Source organism: Spermophilus citellus (genome assembly GCF_964194105.1).
Source record: "Spermophilus citellus genome assembly, chromosome: 2".
In the NCBI taxonomy this organism is placed as follows: domain Eukaryota; kingdom Metazoa; phylum Chordata; class Mammalia; order Rodentia; family Sciuridae; genus Spermophilus; species Spermophilus citellus.
In genome coordinates, this window is record NC_138183.1 from 138,645,752 (window position 1) to 138,665,466 (window position 19,715).

General features: G+C 34.7%; 1 protein-coding gene across 3 annotated transcripts in view; it reads left to right on the forward strand.

The window, feature by feature from the left end:
* Positions 1–19,715, forward strand: part of LOC308642607 (DNA primase large subunit) — a 280,835-nt gene that overhangs the window by 24,341 nt on the left and 236,779 nt on the right. For all 3 annotated transcript variants that reach the window (XM_081281732.1, XM_081281731.1, XM_081281733.1), the window contains one exon: positions 243–363. In XM_081281732.1, coding sequence (XP_081137858.1) covers positions 243–363 — 121 coding nt within the window. The remainder of the gene's footprint in view (positions 1–242; positions 364–19,715) is intronic.

Consider the following 19,715-nt stretch of genomic DNA (forward strand, 5'->3'; position numbering starts at 1 on the left):
AAGTATTCTTTATTTAATCTTTTATGTTCATTACATCCCTTGACCTCATACCCAGCATATCCCTGGAAGAGTGTGTGGTTTGAGGTATTTGTATTTTCTTTATCACAGTAGAAGACTCATCTGCTTTTAACTGCTGTCTATTGGCATCTTGTCATCTTTGAATATTGTTTCACAAAAATTTCTCATATTTAATATTAATTGGATTTTTAGTTTATACTCATAATTTTCTGTTTCCATTTCAGTGAAGATCTTAGACGCTGGTTCATTCAACAAGAAATGGATCTCCTTCGATTTCGATTCAATATTTTACCCAAAGACAAAATTCAGAATTTCTTAAAGGATAGCCATTTGCAATTTGAGGCTGTAAGTATTTTTTCATAGTTATTTCCAGTTGTTTTCACTATTTATCCCTCCCTTTTGCGTTAAGTGCTGATAGTAATGTGAGGAGTTTATTCTCTTTACATTCTTAAGCTCCTGCCTGAAAGAGTAGCTTTGCACATTAGTGATAGTTATTTATTTGCAGTAGTGAAGTTTAGAGAAGGTAGTGCTTTCTTTAAGTCAGTTGTCAGTAGAATCTACCTGATTTAATAGTTTTTAAAAATAATTTTTGTAGGTAAATCTGAATGATTGTGTAATTATGTAAAAAGAAGTATGTGGGACATTTAGCAAGGATAAACATTGTGGGTAAAAATAGTTTATGTCTTTTAGGTGGATCCATGCTGTGGGGGGACAGTAGAAAAATGCTGTTTTGCAAGATCTAGAGTAGTCAAATGGTAGTGGGACTGGTTTGGACCCTATTTTGCTGTTGTAATGGGTGGCTTGGGCCAAATAAAATAAAAGTAAAAGTTAGAGTAGGTGAAAGACATTTGTCCTGTCTGATAAATTCTGTCTGAGGATGTACCCACTATAACAAGGAACATTAGTATATGAGTTGGGGGAAAGAGATTGCATGAAGGGGAGGGAGGGGACATTTAGTGTACTTTTGGTGTCCATTATGTATTTAGGAGGCACTTTCTATAATTCTGTCATTTTCTTATTAAAAGTGCCTCTTCTGAGGTCTCTAAATAACCTACTTAGGCATAGTCAAGTGATGTGCACAAACTATGTGACCCAAACCTATTGCTTCTCCCCTTTTCTTTTAGCTTTTATCCTTGGTGAAGCCCATTGTTGCTATTATGTATTCCAATTAATTTATCCTTTCATGTTAGAAATAGTTTGTTTTTTGCTCTTGTTGATATTACTGATTTTTATTAGGTCATAGAAAAAACTATCCTTGAAAAGATCCATCTTTATTCTAGAGTGTCTCAAAACATTGCCATGTATAGTTTTTTTTTAATAATGTATCTATTGAGATAGAATTTACATATCTTGAAATTCATACTTTTAAAACATATAGTTCACTGGTTTTTAAGTATAATCACAGAGTTATGAAACCATTCCCAGTATCTAATTTTGGGACATTTTCATCACCCTAAAACGAAACCTTGTACCCTTTAGTAGCCACTTCTTATTCTTTCTGACAGTTCTTGACAACCACTAATCTACTTTCTGTTTCTGTGAATGCGCCTCTTCTGGCCTTTCATATAAATGGAATCATAAAATACATGGTCCTTTGTGAATGACTTCCTCCATTGAGTATAATACTTTCAGATTTTATCCATGTTGTCACATGTATCAGTACTTAATTCCAAATACTTTATTTATATATTTGGCAGTTCATGGACATTTGGATTTTGTTCACATTTTGACCATTGTGAATAATGTTGCAGTAATACTCATGTACAAGGTTTTGTATAGATATATGTTCATTTCTCTCAAATATATACCTAGGATTAGAATTGCTAGGTCATAGGGTAAGGTATTTAAACTTTTGAGGGTCTGTCAAAATGTTTTCCAAAGTGGCTTATTATCAAACATCTTTTTTTTTTTTTGGTACCAGGGATTGAACCCAGGGGTGCTTAACTATATCCCCAGCCCTTTTTAAAAATTTTATTTAAAGACAGGGTCTCACTAAGTTGCTGTGGGCCTCGTTAAATTGCTGGAAAATGGCTTTGAACTCAATCCTTCTGACTCAGCCTCCTGGGGTGCTGGGATTATAGGTGTACACCACCAGGCCCACCTATAATCAAACATCTCATCAGCAGTGTATGAGGGTTCCAGTTTTTCTGTGTTCTCACCAACATCGGTTATTATCTTTTTTTAAAAAATGTAGTCATTGGGCTGGGGTTGTGGCTCAGTGGTAGAGTGCTTGCCTATGGAATGTGAGTCCCTGGGTTCAATCCTCAGCACCACATAAAAATAAATAAAATAAACCAAAGGTATTATGTCCAACTGAACTAAAAAATAAATATTAAAAAAAATCTAGTCATCATAGTGGGTATGAAGTGGTATGTCAGTGTTTTTTTTTTTTTTTTTTTTTTTCGTGGAAGAGATTGAACCCTGTTTTGTTGGGAAAGATTCCTCCATGGATTTCTTGTACTCCTACACATCTTGCTGTGTATATCAAGAGTCCATGGCCCTGATTACTCTTCACTCAGGCCATTTCTTAGGTGATTTTAGTAAGTACCTTTGAAAGATGAGGTAATATCTTCCTTTGCCATATAGAGGAGCCTTACTGCTTCCTATAAAAACTGTTGGTTGCCAGTGTTCCTTAGCTTTCGTGCAGACCGACTGCACAGAGAGCATCCATCTGTGCTATATTGTGTTACTCCCCATGGGACTTGGGGGCAAGGAGAGTGACACAAATATACTGGTTCTTTTGCTGCTTCCTGTGATGTGAGTACTAAAGTTCTTTGTCTCTGATGCAGAAGTCTTATGACTTCTTAAAGCAACCTGTAAACAATAGAGGGTAGCTTATTGGCTAGGAAATAGGGTGTCTTAGTTCTTTTCCTGTTGCTATAACAATATTGGAGACTGGGTAATTAATAAAGAAAATAGGTTTATATAGCTCTCAGTTCTGATGCTGGGAAGTTCAAGATTAGGTCACGGCTTCTGGTGTGGGTCTTATCCTGGGTCTTAACATGGCAAAAAAAAAAAAAAAAAAAAGGTTAAGCAGGCATATGCAAAGAGAGGGGACACAAGGGACATCCTAGCTTTGTAACAACCTGTGCTTGTGGTTAACCAATTTGATCCTCTAAGAGTGAGAAATCACTCCCCATAAGACTCCATTAATTTATTCATGAGGGCTCCTCCCTTATGACCTAATCACAGCCAACACTGCTTCATTGAGGAATCAACTACACTCTAAGTTTTGATGGTGACAAACCTAGTCAAATCAGAGCATGAAATTAAATCCCAGATTTAACAATGAATTTTGAGTAAATTTTCTAATCTGTTCTTGAGTTTCCCCATCTTTAATATGGGTGTAATAACAATCCCCACCTCACAGATATTTGAGGTTTAAATAAGATAATGTGTATAGAGTATGTAGTGTTGTGCCTGGCATATATATTAGCTGATGATATTATGGAGAAGACAGAAGCAGCAAATGCCTGTATGTTGAAGAAGTTTGGAGTCAGTTAGATGGGTATATTTTGCTGCAATTAAAAAAACTATTTTGGATCTTCTTATTTTAGGAATCTGGGATTTATGAGAAGTACATGCATAATTTTGATAATTATGTTAGTATCATTATTTTTAGTATTACTCTAATTGCTTCTTATCTGTTTACTATAATTTGTATTTTATTTTATATTATATATTTGTATCCTATTTCACTCTGTAGTTCATTTGAAGTATATTATAATAATTACATACATTAAAATAAGATAAGAGGGCTGGGGATGTGGCTCAAGTGGTAGCGCGTTCGCCTGGCATGCGTGCGGCCCGGGTTTGATCCTCAGCACCACATACAAACAAAGATGTTGTGTCCCCCGAAAACTAAAAACTAAAAATAAATATTAAAAAATTCTCTCTCTCTCTCTCTCTCTCTCTTTAAAAAAAAGGATTACTCTCACTCTGGCTATTCTCCTCTCTTAAAAAAAAAATAAGATAAGAAATGTGAATAAAACCAAAAAGTTGAATGAAGGGAAAATTAATATCCACATTTTTACATACTAGGCAGTCTTGTACAATTTCTATAGGGAACAGTAATTTTGGCTTCTTGTGTGACTGTTTTGTTTTTTCTAGTTCAGTGATTCTCAGTGCATCAATAGAATGAGGAGGTGGGTACAGCAGAACATGAGTGGAGGTTTGTAGAATGTAGAAAACTTGATGCCTTATGCTTTCGAAATTTAAACTGTAGAATGTAAATTTTGATCAAATATGCATGATTGGTGGAGATTCACGGAAGCCAGAATGAGACTGTTGCAGGAGGCCTGACAGAAAAAGCCATTCCTGTGGTAAACTGCAATCACTTCCCCATGAGAGAACTTTCTTTTTCTCTCTTCTTTCATGTGTTCTCTTCCATGGCATCTGATGCTAGTAATTAAGGTGCTTGAATTTGGGTGCTATTGATTAGCTTTGCTGCAGGTACCTGTAAGAGCTCTTCCCACTTCATTTTAGTCCTTCCTAACTTTTAACATTTCATTAATAGGAACATGCACATTTTGGTTAGAATATCTGGCTTGCTTTTAGAAACTATTATTTCAAAATGGGTATTAGTGATGCATTTATATTCAGAACAAAGCAAGGGTTGGGGAAATAATTAGCATTTGTTACATGAGATAGTCTCTGACATATCTACTGCTTCTTGTCCAGACAGAAGAAAATAGTGGGGGTTGGAGAACCATGGGGCCATTTTGTTTCCATGTCTCCAAAGGTGGATTACTGGCACAAGGGTTTTAGAGTTTACCTGGACTTAGAGTACTGGTAGACTGATTGTCACATGTCTTTGTCTTTTTAGTTTCCTTAATGCTACAATGATTTTTATATTGATCTCCTTATGTAAAATAATAGTTTTATATTAGGAAGAGTTGTAATACTAATAACTAAGTTGCATTGTGTTTGCTTTGATGGAGAAATATGTATAGAAAAAGGATCATTCATTTCTTTGCCTAGATTTTACTGGCTTCTGTGCTTTTACTGGACAAAAATTTGTAAAATACAAATGAAGCTAGTTATCAGATCTGGAATCGTGTTCTACTATAGACTCAGGCTGTTTGTCTATAATTTAGCTTTTTTAGTCTATACTCAAATTTGTAGGGGATAGTAGATCTTTATGACATATGACAGAAAAGTGTACAAAAAGGAAAAACTGATATTTTTCATTCTTTGGCTTTTATGTACATAACTTGGATTTTAAGTATGAAATTTCTATGAAGGATTTAGAAATGAGTGAATATTGCCATGTATGGAGAGTGTTTTGGATCTCTCATTGCTGAGTTGATTGATTTTGAATTGCAACAAAGGTGAATTGGTATGGTTAAACAGATTCTATTAAGGCTGCTTCACTTGGTCAGTTAGGGAAAGGTCAGGCTTTGACAGCTGTCAGCCATGTAGACAAAGGGTTTCTGTGCTGTTGCTGTCCAGAGTCTGACAGCAGCTTATAATTTACTTGGATGCTTTTAAAAACTTCCTTAAGATGGTCAAAGCTTTTTTTTTTTTTTTTTAATTTGAAATGCCAGTGGATCAAATGGCAGGATACTTTTCATTAGAGTATTACAGAATGGCAGGGACAGGAAAAATGTGTATTCTATGTGCCAAATGGAAACAACATTGCATATTAAAGTGAATTAGCATTATTCAATTGCCTTTATGTTCAAGGAAATGAATTTTTGAGTAAAGGCAAGTAAGGTTGGCTACCTTATTTCCTGGTTCTCTGCAAACAAGTTCATGTAAAACTTTGAATTGTTTAGTTTTGCTTATTTTGAAATAGTTTTTCTTATCCTGAACCTAGCATTTAACATTTCTTATCCTTTATAGTTTGAAACTTTAATTTCTTCTGTCTTAGAATATATTTCATGTCATTCTTGGCTGGTAACTTCTTTTCAATGAACATAAATTAAAGTTTAATTTGTCATTTGTTACTGCAAATGTCAATCATGAATTTATTAGGAACTTTTAGATGCTTTTCTTCCAGTTAACATTGGAACATTGATTTAATTTTTACAGTTGTGGAATCTTAGAGTGGTTTTGGTATTCACTTGTTAATCATTATTTCTTAGATATTTGCAAATTGAGAGTCATGGTTTTCTGACCATTTTGGCCCTTATTATGTTGTTTTCATTGTTAATTGGGTTTTAGATCTTGGAAAGTGCATTCATCAATGCGGTCTATTCCTTTTCTGTTGCTTAAAATATGAAAATTTTATTCACATGATATACACAACTCTTTATGCCTACCATTGGGGTCTCAAGTTATTATAAGTGTATTAATAAGTTGCCAAGTGGTTTTAGTGTGGTGCTTGCAAATTGGTGAGATATGTGTATCTTTATATCTTTTGATCCAATAAACTTCAGCCAATAAGAGATCTGATGATATAGCTGAGGCAGGACATGCAGAAGTGAGAGTAAAGCAGGCTAATGAACGAGAGTGTTTGATAATCCTGGAAGCTCTTCATAGTACTCTGTCAAGCTACTGGCTATGAGAGGTGTAGAAGTAGAGACTGGTGAAGAGTGAGACGGGATATTAAGACAAACTCTTTGAATACTCTTTATGGCAGTTTCAGACATAAAAGGAACTCAGGGGGAAAGGATTAATAATATGAAGGATATTAAAGAAAAAATGTTATTCATGACACTTGTCAAAGATAGAAGGGAAGACTTTATTCAAGGAGTGGGGGGACTATAGTAGGGTTTTATAATATAGGAGAGAAATGAGCTGAACACTGAATGTATGTATACAAGATAACTATGCTTGTGACTTTGCCCTTGAAAAAAAGGTTAGAGCTTTATAGCCAAGGAGCTGGGGGTGGTGGGTAGTGTAGGCAGATGGGAAATTAGGAAGAGATAGGGTAACTTTTTGCTAATATGACTTTAGGATTTTTTTCTAAAGGTGGATAAACGTGATAAGATATTGAGGGTGATCAGAGAAAGGGTAAAGGATTTTTCCTAACATGACTGGGTAGGATTCTTGTTAAACCGATAAACAGGTCTTGTCAAAAAGGGGATTCATGAGCATGACTAGAGTTAGGTCAAGAAGATCCCCTGGGAGCTGGCAGAAGATCCCCTGGTTGTGGCTTGGCAGTAGAGCGCTCGCTTAGCATGTGCAGGGCACTGGATCCGATCCTCAGTACCACATAAAAATAAATACATAAATGAAATAAAGGTATTGTGTCCAACTACAACTTAAAAAAATTTATTAAAAAAAGAAGAAATTCCTTGTTAAAGATCAAATTTATCTTCTGATTGGGGAAGTAAATTGTTTTATGTTCCAAGGCTGTACAATAAGTTAGTTTGACAGTTCCAGATATGGTGCAGTGAATAAATTAATTTTGAATTAATTCCTCAAGAAAATAGTAGTATGAGAATAATATAAATAGTAGTAACATTGCGAAGGTTTGTCTGTTTTGTGAACATTAGATGTCTTTAAGATGAATATAGTAACATGGAATTCTTATCCTTTTCCAGGTTAAATATTACATGATAAATATATATGCTATATATGAAATGAGTTTTTTTTTTCATCCAGCTGGTTTTAAAGGATTATATTGGCTAGCAAACTTCAACCTGTTCTGTATTTAAATAGAAAAATTTATGATTTAAACAGAGCCCTTTATGCATTTCTGTTACAAATGCATAGTTTTGACTTCTTTCTAAATGATTAAGTGATGATATTCACAGAGGACTTCCTTTTTATAAGTCTACTCTACAAACCTAATACTATTGTTCTCATAGTGATTTTTGACATTATTGGGTAGCTATAGTTTAAATATTGTTAAGTTTTATATATGGAGAATAGGAAATTGTTCATTGAATTTTTAGTTAATTGAGGCCTAACTATTTAACTCTGTGTATAGCTGTAGAAAACATGGCAGATGGTCTTTAGTGATAAAATTTTAGAATTCACAGAATTTGGATTTTCCTGCTCATTATAAGATAGTTTAAACCTAGAGATACTATGGTTATGTGTGAAATTTCAAACTGAATTAACTCTTGAAGGCTAAATTTAACATATGCAAAAGTTCTCAAAATAATTTGTGAAATTCATTTCTCTTTTTTAAAGTTTTAACATAGTTTATATATACATAATATCTTATATTCTGATTATTTGATGACTATGCTTGTGACTTTGCCCTTGAAAAAAAGGTATGACTTTAAATTAGTTCCATATAGAGTTTTGTCCTAAATGTCTTACAATGTTCTGTGTATGTACATATATATACATGCATATATTTGGATCCTAAAAGAATGAAACTAATTTTACTATATATCATCTATAGTGATAAATATTCTCTGTAATTAAACATTAACATCATGAAGTGTTATTCACATTTTCTGAAGATGTCCTGGAAAAGATTCTGAGCTTTTGTATGTAGACATTATTTTTTTCAATCCGTAATCTACCAAACCTTTTCCTGTTGCCCCCAGGTTGCCTAGGAATTTGTTTTTGGCTGAATTGCTGTGTCATGGACTAGTTCAGTTCTAGGTCAGATTGTCTTAACATAGGTCTTTTGTATGAGAATGAGAATCAGGCATGTGGAGGGCTAATGGAGTTATACAAAATAATACTTTTGTGTTCTTAATCACTGGATAAGTCTGAGTTATAATTATAGTAACAACAGATATTCTGTTAGCCCAGGCCCTGTATACATACCATTCTGCTACTCCCTACCGATTAGAAAGCATGGACTTTCTCCATTTATTCTTTACCTGCTGCTGATTGATAATCTCCCTGGCTTTTAAGAAATTAGTGGCATTCTTCAACTGTTGATATCTGCTTCTCTGGCTTTGTTTCCTGTTTACCTCTGTTCAGAGCATGCTGTCTTCATTCCCATGAAGCTTTTGGGCAAGAGAATTCTTCTGTAATCTCTATTGAAGCTTCATAGCCACATATATTTCAGCTTCCTTTTATTTGATTCAAGGCTTAAAGCTGAATATGAATATTATAAAACCCAGTGGATTGTCCCCAAACTTGGATGGGGTCCTTATTTCCTTAAGAAGGATTATTTATTGATGACTGAATAAAGAGTGGACTTATTAAGGTCTGAATTTGTCCAGTGATATAAGGAGGCAGAAGAGAAATTAATCACTCGTAGCTAACCTTTGATATGTGTTTACTGAGTGCCAGGCACTTTACTCAGTGCTTTACATAGATTACATAATTTAATCCTTACAAGAGCTCCAGGAGGAACTTGAAGAGCAGGAAGATTAAGTAACTTCTGCCCCAAGACAGACTTCTAGATATTTTGATATGTGTGAATTACAAAGTATGTTACTAAATATATGAACAGATTTCTTCACAGATAGTACTTAACTAGCACTGAAATGAAGTGGGATAAATGCTGACATTGAAGGTGACAGGGCTCATCAAAAGGGATACACAAACACAGGTGTGAGTTTAGAGATTTACATTAATGTAGAAAATTAAAGCATTAACTGTAATTTTACTAAGATGTTTTATTTTAACTGACAGTTCTTGGCAGAGCTGGAAACTAAATATATTAAATATACCATAAGTAGTTTTCCCAATATGATATGCATGCTATCACTAGGGAAAACATTATATTTATACAGCTTAGTTGTTGAGGGATTCGTTGTTTTGCCTACAATTTTTCTATATTCTTAGCTTTTCTTCTGTGGTACTGTTTACCCCTTTAAAAATGTTTTGGGATTATATTGTATATTTCAGTTTATGATCAACAACTGATGCATGTCAAAAATCATTGTAAACCAAAATTCAATCATTAAATTCTGCTTGAGGTAGAATAATTCAACCACTTAGGAAAAGGTAGTTAAGGACTTGTAGGTTTTCTTTTGTAATGTACAAGAGAGATAGCATCAAGGGAGTCCTACTGATTGTTTCAAACTGAGCCTTTCTGGAGGATGGTTTAGTCTAGGGCTTCTGAACTATAGGGGATATAGTTTCTCTACTAGTGTTTTAGACATCTTTGTGGTACTTTTGATGGTGGTAACCATGATTGACAGGTATTATAGGCATTTAAAAGACAGGAGACAGGAGTGATGGAGTTCCTGCAATGAAGGCCCTGGATATAGTTCTGTATAAGAATGCATTTGCTGATGTCATTCTTGGCTTTTCATATTTATGTGGTCAAACAAAGCCTCCAAGGCCAAACTGCTTGAAATGATCTGCATCTGGATTCAAACATTGTTTTATAAATCCACATAAATTGCTTTTTTCCTCCATGTTTTTTGGTATACCTTGATTGTTCTTAGAATTAAAATATCTTATGAACTGATGGAAGATGATACTTTGTTTCTGTGAGTTATTTACCTTTTTTTTTTTTTTTTTGAAAAAAGGTACCAATACCTACGCTATATCAGTTTGTATTGGTAGGTGGTTTCTATTAATGGATGCAATACCTAACTACTCTACACATGTCCTTTAGTGCTTTTACTTACTTTGCTTTTATTTTTTATTTGCTTTTATTTTTCTTTTATATTTAATTATGGAGTTCTATTGATTTAAAAAATATCTTTGAATTTTATTTTGAGATAGTAAAGTCGGTATTGTAACATTTTAAATGCTAAAATATTAAAGGGTAGCGTTGGGTCTCATAGCATTGTGAACAACTAATTTCATCCAAGCTTTCTGATCCCCAAGTTTGATTCTATTAGATTCTTGCCTGTAGTATTATAAACACTGACCATAGCATGTTTCTTATTTTCTTTTTGTAAGATTTAAGGTAGTTTTGGCTTATAGTTATACTTTTTTTTCTTTTTTTCTTGAAATTTCCCCTTCTTTAAAAAATCAGATTATTTTTCTCACTAATAGTTATCATCCCAGACACACTGTTTATATAACTAAAGTTAGATCTGGTTGTTTTCCCACTTCTTGTGAAAAATAATCTTAAATTAAACCCTCAGTATCACATACTGTCAGTACTCATAAGAACTGTGAGCATAGCAGATGAAGGAGAGAGCCAAAAGCAGCATGACAATAATACTTCTTTGTAGTCTTCTTCATAAACAGAGTTCAAAGCTCTTCAACTATTGTGAAGAATTCTGGAATCCCAGAATCCCAGTGGAGTAGGGTGAGCAAACTTCTCAGCTAGGAAGGAACGAGGCTGCCAGTCTGCTCACAGAGCTTATAGATGGATTTCCAGTTCTGTCTGTTTCCTTTGGAGGTGTCTTCATAGAGCATTAATTAAGATGCCTTTTTCTTGGGATTGTGCCATTCATATAGTAAGGTTTCTGGTCTTTGTATCACTTTTGTAAAGGTTTCAAAAATCATCCATTTATGATTATGATTTATTAGCCAGTTTGAAGAAAATAATTTCAGATTAATTTTATTTATTTCCATTTTAATTGATGAGGATGATGGTGTAACATAGAATTTCAAACATTATAAACCTTTGAGAAAACTTTGCGTTTGAACTAGGGAACTTCTGAGATCTAATTTGTCTATAGCCCCTGAAGTTAAACATGAGGGAAGCCTAGGGATGGTTTGGGATGAGATGGATGGGTTAGAGTGATCTCTTATCTTGCCCCTTTGAGAAGGTTAACTGGATGGCAGGATCAGCTGGTAGTGGAAGGTCCTTGGTTCCTTTCTTTCTTTGTCCAGCAATAGCAGAGCCTGTTTTTCCTAAGTACAGTGTAGTTCTTTCTCCTTTTTCCAAGTTGAACACAGACATAGTTCTATTATCTCATCTTTTTCCTAGCCATAGTATAACCCCTATCTCTCTGGAGGTCTCCTACTTGTCATATACTTAATGATATCTTCACCTTTTTTATTTAAAGGAAACACATTCATGTGTTTTCCATGTTAGTGTGGTTGTGGTTTTACATTTTTATGTCATTAAATTATGGAAAAGAGTGGGAGGTAAGGTTAGCTAGATAGGAGAAGGGCAGGAGGAAATTATTGAGAGTTTTTGAATAAAGTGTTGTAATTTACCATGATAAAGATAACTGCAGCAGCTGAGTGAATAAGGAAATGGAGAATTGAGACCTAAGTTGAGATTTAGGATTGCAAAGTAACAGAATTTTGACAGAGTTCTCAGAAGGATATTTTAATTTTTCAAATTAGAACATTTTGCCAGGCGTGGTGGCACATGCCTGTAATCCCAGCAGCTTGGGAGACTAAGGAGAATTTTGAGTTCAAAGCCAGCCTCAGCAAAAGCGAGGCACTAAGCAACTCAGTGAGACTCTGTCTCTAAATATAATACAAAATAGGGCTGGAGATGTGGCTCAGTGGCTGAGTGCCCCTGAGTTCAACTCCCGGTACAAAAAAAAAAGAAATTTTGACTTTTTTTTTTTTGAATAATTATTTTTTAGTTGTAGTTGGACACAATATCTGTATTTATTTTTATGTGGTGCTGAGGCGTGCACATGCTAGGCGAGTGCTCTAACTCTGAGCCATGACCCCAGCCCCAACATTTTGACTTTTGAATAATCTTGGAACTAATTTTTTAAAAAATAAATATGTGATTCACTTTTAGGTATTTTTCTATAAAGCCCTTACTTTTCTGATATTTAATACCTCTTGATATTTGGACCATAGTTTCACCTTCACTTTTCTACTCTATTTCATATATAATTTCCTTTATCTTTTGTAATTTAGAGATAAACTCTTATAATATATAACTATCATTATATTTTTTGGATTAGGTAGGGAGCAGGATAAATGAGAGGTGATTATATTAAAACTGATTTAGTTCTTGACAGACTTCTTTCAATGATGATGAGCTACAAAGAATTCCTTTGTATTTGGCATCAGATTTTTTTTCCCTATTCCCAGATTACTATGCTCTAAAAGTGTCATTTGGGGGAGCCAAAGTACTGTACTTCAACTTCCAATAGTTCATTCAGTGTAGAAGGGGAAAAAAGTTCTCATTTTTCAGTTTTTGTATGTTTCTTCCTTTTGCTTTAATAATAAACGGGTACAGGGGATTGTTAAATAGTAAGTGAATACAAACAAGTGCTAATAAGCAGAGATATATCTAGTATTTAAACCTTTTTATATTTACATATATTTTAAGAGTTAAGAGAAATTAGTATTTTCAGTTGAATATGTGTCATAGGCAATGAACCCACTAATATTTTGTAAGTGCCTGTAGTTGCTCAGTGCTGTAAATTATATTAAAAATATTGCCACTTGAGTAAGTCCTTAAAGAAACTATTTTGGAACTATTTGGTTGACTAGTATACATCAGAACTATTGTTTTAGCTCTACAGATACAGGTTGCTCAGGGATGTAATAGAATTTATATGCAAATAGATTGGAATTTGGATTTAGAAAGGATAGCTTCTTATTCTATCTGTCCTGGATTTCATTTAGTTTGTTGTATGTTATTTAAAATGGATTAGAATTCAGCTTCTTATTTCTTTTTAGTATAACTTCAGCATGATTATTTTTCTTTTCTTTTTACTATTCCCTTTGCAACACAGGTGCGTGTTCATGCACACACATAAAATGCACACACATAATTTAGGAAGTATTTATAGTAGGATAGAGATATGATTTCTTTGAAGTTTTTAGTAGGTTGTTATCTCTGATCATGAGGAAAATCTATTTTTGAATTTTGCTTCTTCTTCTTCTTCTTCTTCTTTTTTTTTTTTTTTTTGGTAAGGGATTGGATTCTAGAACAGAGGAGGTGTCTCCAAGACCATGTCTTTATCAGCAAGTGGGGTTTAATATATATTTGAAATGGTAAGAGAGAAAAAGAAAAGATAGATACTTTTTCAACCATCCCTTAAGGTTTTGTGATTTATTCCCTGACTTTTGTTTATCAAATTCCAACATTACTTACTTTCATTTTGTTAGGGAATAGGAATGTTTTGGGCAGGCATCGTTTTGTATGAGAGAAAGTAATCAATTAGCTTAGTGTGTTGTAATGGCAGCTTTGCTACTTTCTTGTCCTTTGCTTTCTCTTTGTCTAACAAAGAAAATTGACTGGCTGCTTACCTTTCTGTGAATACTTTTCCTTACAGCTGTGTGATTGACTGTGTGGTGAATATAATAACCCTGGCTTCTACAGCATCAAGTGGCAGAAGTAGAAAGAGGTTCTTTTTGCTCCTTCCTCTATTCTTCTCTTTTCCCCTTCCTTCTTTTCTTTTTCTTAAAAAATGCTATTTGATTCTAGCATAGGTGAAGCTTACCTCTGGGGAGTTAATAAAAACTGAAATCAGTTATTTTTCTTCTCTTTTGAGTTTCATATTTAATTTTCTCCAAATGAGAGAATTAGCCTAAATGTTGCTAAATGCTAGGTTTCAGCAAACAAAGTTCAACTGAATTTGTATTTCTTTATTTTACTATATATGTGGTAAAATTAGATAATTAATAAAGGTTTAAAGGAATTCTAACTGACAAATTCACCCTGTTTCACCTTCTTAAACCTAAGAAGCATAATTTGCCTAAATTATGCAGAATGCTAATTAAAAGGTTTAATTTGCTAATCATCTCAGTTTGATTAGAGGCAGATGCTGATTATCTGCACAAGTCTAAATGGACCTTTCAGAGATGGCTTTCATTATTTAAAATCAACTTGTCAAACTAATTAAGACAAAAATTTAAGAAATAACAAATACCAGTTTTCTATATACTTTCATTGTGTTTCAGGGTGGGGCAAATCATAAATGCCATGCACCAAAGACTTGTTGTTTAAGTCATCATCAAGAATTTCAGTTTTGGGGCTGAGGTTGTTGCTCAGAAAGAATGCTCGCCTGGCATGTGTGAGGCACTGTGTTAGAGCCTTAGTAATACATAAAAATAAAATAAAAAGGTATTGTGTCCACCTACAACTAAAAAATAAATATTAAAAAAAATTTCTGTATTCTTAAAGTTTAAGGTATGAACATTGGCCATTTTTTTTTTAAACTGAGCTCATTAGATTCTATAGTCATACCATTGTTAGTCCTATAGATCTTTGATTTTTTTTTCTTCATGTTTTTTTTTTTCCTGCTGTGAGTCAAAAAACAGTACAAGGGGATAGAGACTTGTGCATGCACATTCAAACCACGCATAGAAATGGGCGGAATGTATTGGACAGGTATGCCAGGCTCCCCTTAAACCTTACAGGTGATCAAACTTTCCTTTTACAAGCTGAGATGTGGCAAAAAGCAGATATCAGGTCACTTTTAAGGCAAGGATGCAAGAGCATCATCTTAGAATTCTTTTAAACCTTTATTAAGGATCACCTTAGTTTAGTAAGTGACAAGAATTTGGGTCTATGCACCTAGCTTTTGAATTCTTTCTGGATTGTCTTTTTTTCTTTTCTATTATTGGGGATTATACCCAGGGGCACTCTACCACTGAGTTACATGTCCAGCCAGCCCTTTTTATTTTATATTTTGAGGTAGGGTCTCCCTGAGTTGCTGAGGCTCCTCTTAAACTTGCAGTCCTCCTGCCTCAGCCTCCCAAAGTTGCTGGGATTACAGGTATGTGCCCCTGGCTCCCCCAATCCCTTCCTTAGAATAAAGAAAACCATAGATTGGTCAGGTGCCTGTGACTGATTAAGGTCCAGACTAGGGAAACAAAGGTAGAAATTGCATTACCCCTAATCTGAGTCATATATACATGGCTTAGTAACAGAAAATGTTTATAGAGTTTTGTGTTTGAGACTCAGGGTATTAGAAGATCTGAGATATAGACATGAATTCTGCTTTGAACTGCACCAGGAGGTAGCATACTGTCTAAAAGGGGATAATCCAGAGTTTGTATATTCTGGAGTGAAGAGCACAGGCTCTAGTGTTCTATTATGAGTGCGTTGATTAGCTTGTTGACACTGTCATAAAAATACCTGACAAGAACAATTTAGAGGAAAGAAAGTTTATTTTGTTACATGGTTTCAGAAATTGAGTCTGTGGTGGGATGACTCCATTGCTGTGGGCTTAAGGTAAGGCAGAGCATCATGGTTGAAGGGTGTGGTAGAGGAGTGTTGATCCACTCATGGTGGCTAACAAGCAGAGAGAGGGAAGGGAGAAGGCACTTCAGGGAAGATGAACCCTCGCAGGGCATATCCTTAGGGACCCACTTCCTCCAGTCATGCCCTTCCTGCCTACAGTTACCACCCAGACATTCTGTTCAAACTAGGATGGACTGATTAGGTTACAGCTCTCACAGTTCAATCATTTCACCTCTGCATATTCCTGCATTAACACAGGAGCTTTTGGGGGACACCTCCTATGCACACCATAACACTGGCACTGCCACTAACTAGTTGTTTTTCCTCTTTGATTTGGTTTCCCCATCTGCAAAATGAAGAATAGAGTTGCTTACTACCTTATACTATCTCATAAGGTTGGGAAGCCTTGATAAGGTAATATATTTTATAAAACTTTTAGAATAGTGTCTGGCACATAATAAATGTTAACTATTGTTATTTTTTATTTGTTACCACTACAGTTTTTGCACAAGATTTGTAAAATGATTGTATGTGTGTATGTTTGAGTGTGAGTGTGCATGTGTATATATGGAGAACATTGATGGAATTCAGTACCTACTTGAGTCATTTAAAAGTGCTACAAATATATGTACTATAAAAAGAAGTTATAAAAACTCTAATTATATAAGCTAATAGAATTTGAAATACTAAAGTCTTATTAAAATGAATAAAATTTTAGTCCAAATCTTGCTTCTTACTGTATAGTATGGGAGAGTCAGGAATATATATAGATAAACATGGTGATGCTAGATTAACAGCTGAACAATTGGGGGAGCTTGATCATGGTCCTTTTTGCACTTGAATCTTAAGGGTAAAAGGGGAGGTTCATTTAAATTCAGTTATTTTCTGGTTCTGAGAAGAATACAACAAGTTACTATGGAATAGGAAAATGAGTAATAGAGTACTTTGATTTTTACCTAGCCAAGATTAACACCTGAGTTCAGCCTTTTAGCTTTACTCACTGTTATAATTCTAGGGTGGATTATCGTACTTAATATGGTTGAACAAAGGAATAAATAAATGAATTAACCATTTACAGCTGTTCCTCAGCCCATTCTTTGCTCTGAAGCAAGATATGATCATGTGCAGATATGATTGTGTGCATCTATTCTGCAGCCCCTTTACAACTCTATTAATTACCTGTTAGCATAATGGTAATGTTTAAAATTCTCAACAGGTTGCCTCATGTTCTCACCCCTGTTTACCTCTCCAATCTCATCTCTCTCTCTTAAAAATTTTTTTTTTTAGTTGTAGATGAACACAGTACCTTCCTTTGATTTATTTACTTTTATAAAAAAATGTGGTGCTGAGGATCGAATCCAGTGCTCCAAATGTGTGAGGCAAACATTCTACCCCTGAGCCACAATCCCAGCCCCATCTAATCTCATTTCTTAACCACTATTTTTGTCAACTCTATGGACCAACTGTAATGAACATTTTTTGTTTTGAAAACATATTTCCCTACCTTGACCTTGGAGTTTTTTTCTTTCTTTTTTACCTAATTCTGCCTCATCAATTGTGTCTCAGTTTGCACAGATTGTTTTTCTGGGATTCCCATCTTTCTCCTCCCCCTCTACCCACCCCCCTCAGTCTGGCATAAACCCCCTCTTTTGTGCTCTAATGTAGTACTCTGTGTATCTTCTATCAGAGCTCTTATACTTGTGGGTCATCACCAGCCTGTTTGGAGTGAGCTCTGAGTCTCTTGAGAGCAATGGACCCTTAATGTCTTCTTCAATATCAAACACAACGTCTGGCCCTTAACGGGTACTTAATATGGTTGAACAAAGGAATAAATAAATGAATTAGCCACTTACAGGTGTTCCTCAGAAAATATATTAACTTAGCTCCCTAGAAATAGTTTAGCCTTTTGAATATTCATTATAAAGTTTAAATATTCAGCAGTTTGTTCTTTGTGTCTAAGTTTGTGCTAATAGCCATATAAAATGGATGGTTCAAGAGATACTGTGAACTAGCAAACTGGGTCTAAAACTCAAGATTTGGGTCACTTTTTTGCTAATTATATACTTACGGAAATCAGATTGATTTTGTTACATTAAAACTTATCAGGCAAACTTGAGGAGGAGGATGAAAGTCTTGGTTCAGTAGACATTGGAGAAGGTAAAGAACAGAAAAAAAATGTACAGATTGATAAGATTTCCAAGAATCATACATACCCTGTCTTTCAAGTTCAAAGGCTTTCTAGAAGGTTGCTAGTTTTCTGGGTTTCAGAATAGGAGGAATTTTTCCATTTAACATCCAGCCCAGCTGCAAACTAGATTGTCTGGAATTTACAAAGTAGGTTTTTCAGTTTTATCTCATCTTGGAGCTTTCATGTGAGTTTTAACAATTTCTGAGTGTGATTGAAATAAACACAAAGGATGAGTATGGTAATATTCCCTATTTTCTATCAATACTGTCATGAAAATATATTTATAACCTTGTAGCCAAGTATCATATAGATAATGGAGATATTTAGGAGGGAGTATTTATGCTTTTACTTAATGAATATTTTGCCTTCCAAGAGGTCACCTTGGCTGGTGTAGTGAATTAAAGATAACCATAGTTTGGGCTGGGGCTATGACTCAGTGGTAGAGCACTTACTTGCATAGTATGCACCAGGCCCTGTAGCATGCACGGTGTCCTGGGTTTGATTCCCCAGCATGACAAAAAATAAAACAAAAGATGACCACAAATTATTTGATAATTTTCCACTAAGAGGTAGGATCTATGTCACCTCTCCTTGAATCTGAGGTTTTTTTCCCTTTTATATTGCAGTTCAATCCATAATATAATATATACTGAATTATATTTACAGTGTTGTTATGCAACCATCACCTGTATCTCTAGAACTTTCTCATTTTCCCCAACTGAAACTCAGTATCTAATAAATATGTTCTATTCTCCTCCCACAAACCATTGGCCTAGTGAGTTTTGCAACTGTTCTGACAAATAAATATTGGGGAAGTGGCACTTTAGTAGTTTCTGGATAGAGACCTTAGAAAGTGGTTTCTTCCATTTCCTATCTTTGCAGTACTCTCCTTTTGGAGCCCTAGTAGAAATTTAACTACATTTGCTCAGACAGATTGCTGGAGAGGTCTGTTCTGAAACCTAGAATAAACTGGCAACTGTCATGTTGGAGAGGCCATGTCCATAGTCCTAGCTGAATGCCTTTTAGCTGAATTAGGCTAAAATTTTAGCTGGGTTAGGGTAGACTTAGCTGGGACTCCTCCACAATTCCAGCTGAGCCCAAGCCTTTCAGCTATTCTCACCAAGGTGTAATATGTGGAGCCACCTTAGACTCTTCAGATCAGTCTAGTCAGTGGCTCAGTACTCCTACTAGGCTTGTTTGATGCCTCAGGAAATAGATGGATTGCCTCTTTTTGAATACCTACCTGCCTTACCAACAAAATTGGGATCTTTAATAAAATGGTTGTTGTTTTAAACTGCTACGTTTTAGATTAGTTTGTTATTCAGTACTAGATAATTGGAATTGGTAGCTAAGCTAGAGGCTTTTGGCATATTGAATTTGAGTTGAAACAAAACAAATATTATACCCCAAGTACCCCCAAACAACCATACCATAATTTATGAAATGTAATGAAGTTAATATAACTCAAGACTACAATTAGTAGTATGGAAAGTGAAATTTCAGTAATGAGGTGCGTGGAGAAAATAACTCTGAGGGAGCTCAGATTAGTAAGGACAGAAATGGGATAAATGTTGATAAATGCCTTTCACCTTTCAGAAATCTGATGGGTGAAGCTGCTTAAAAAGA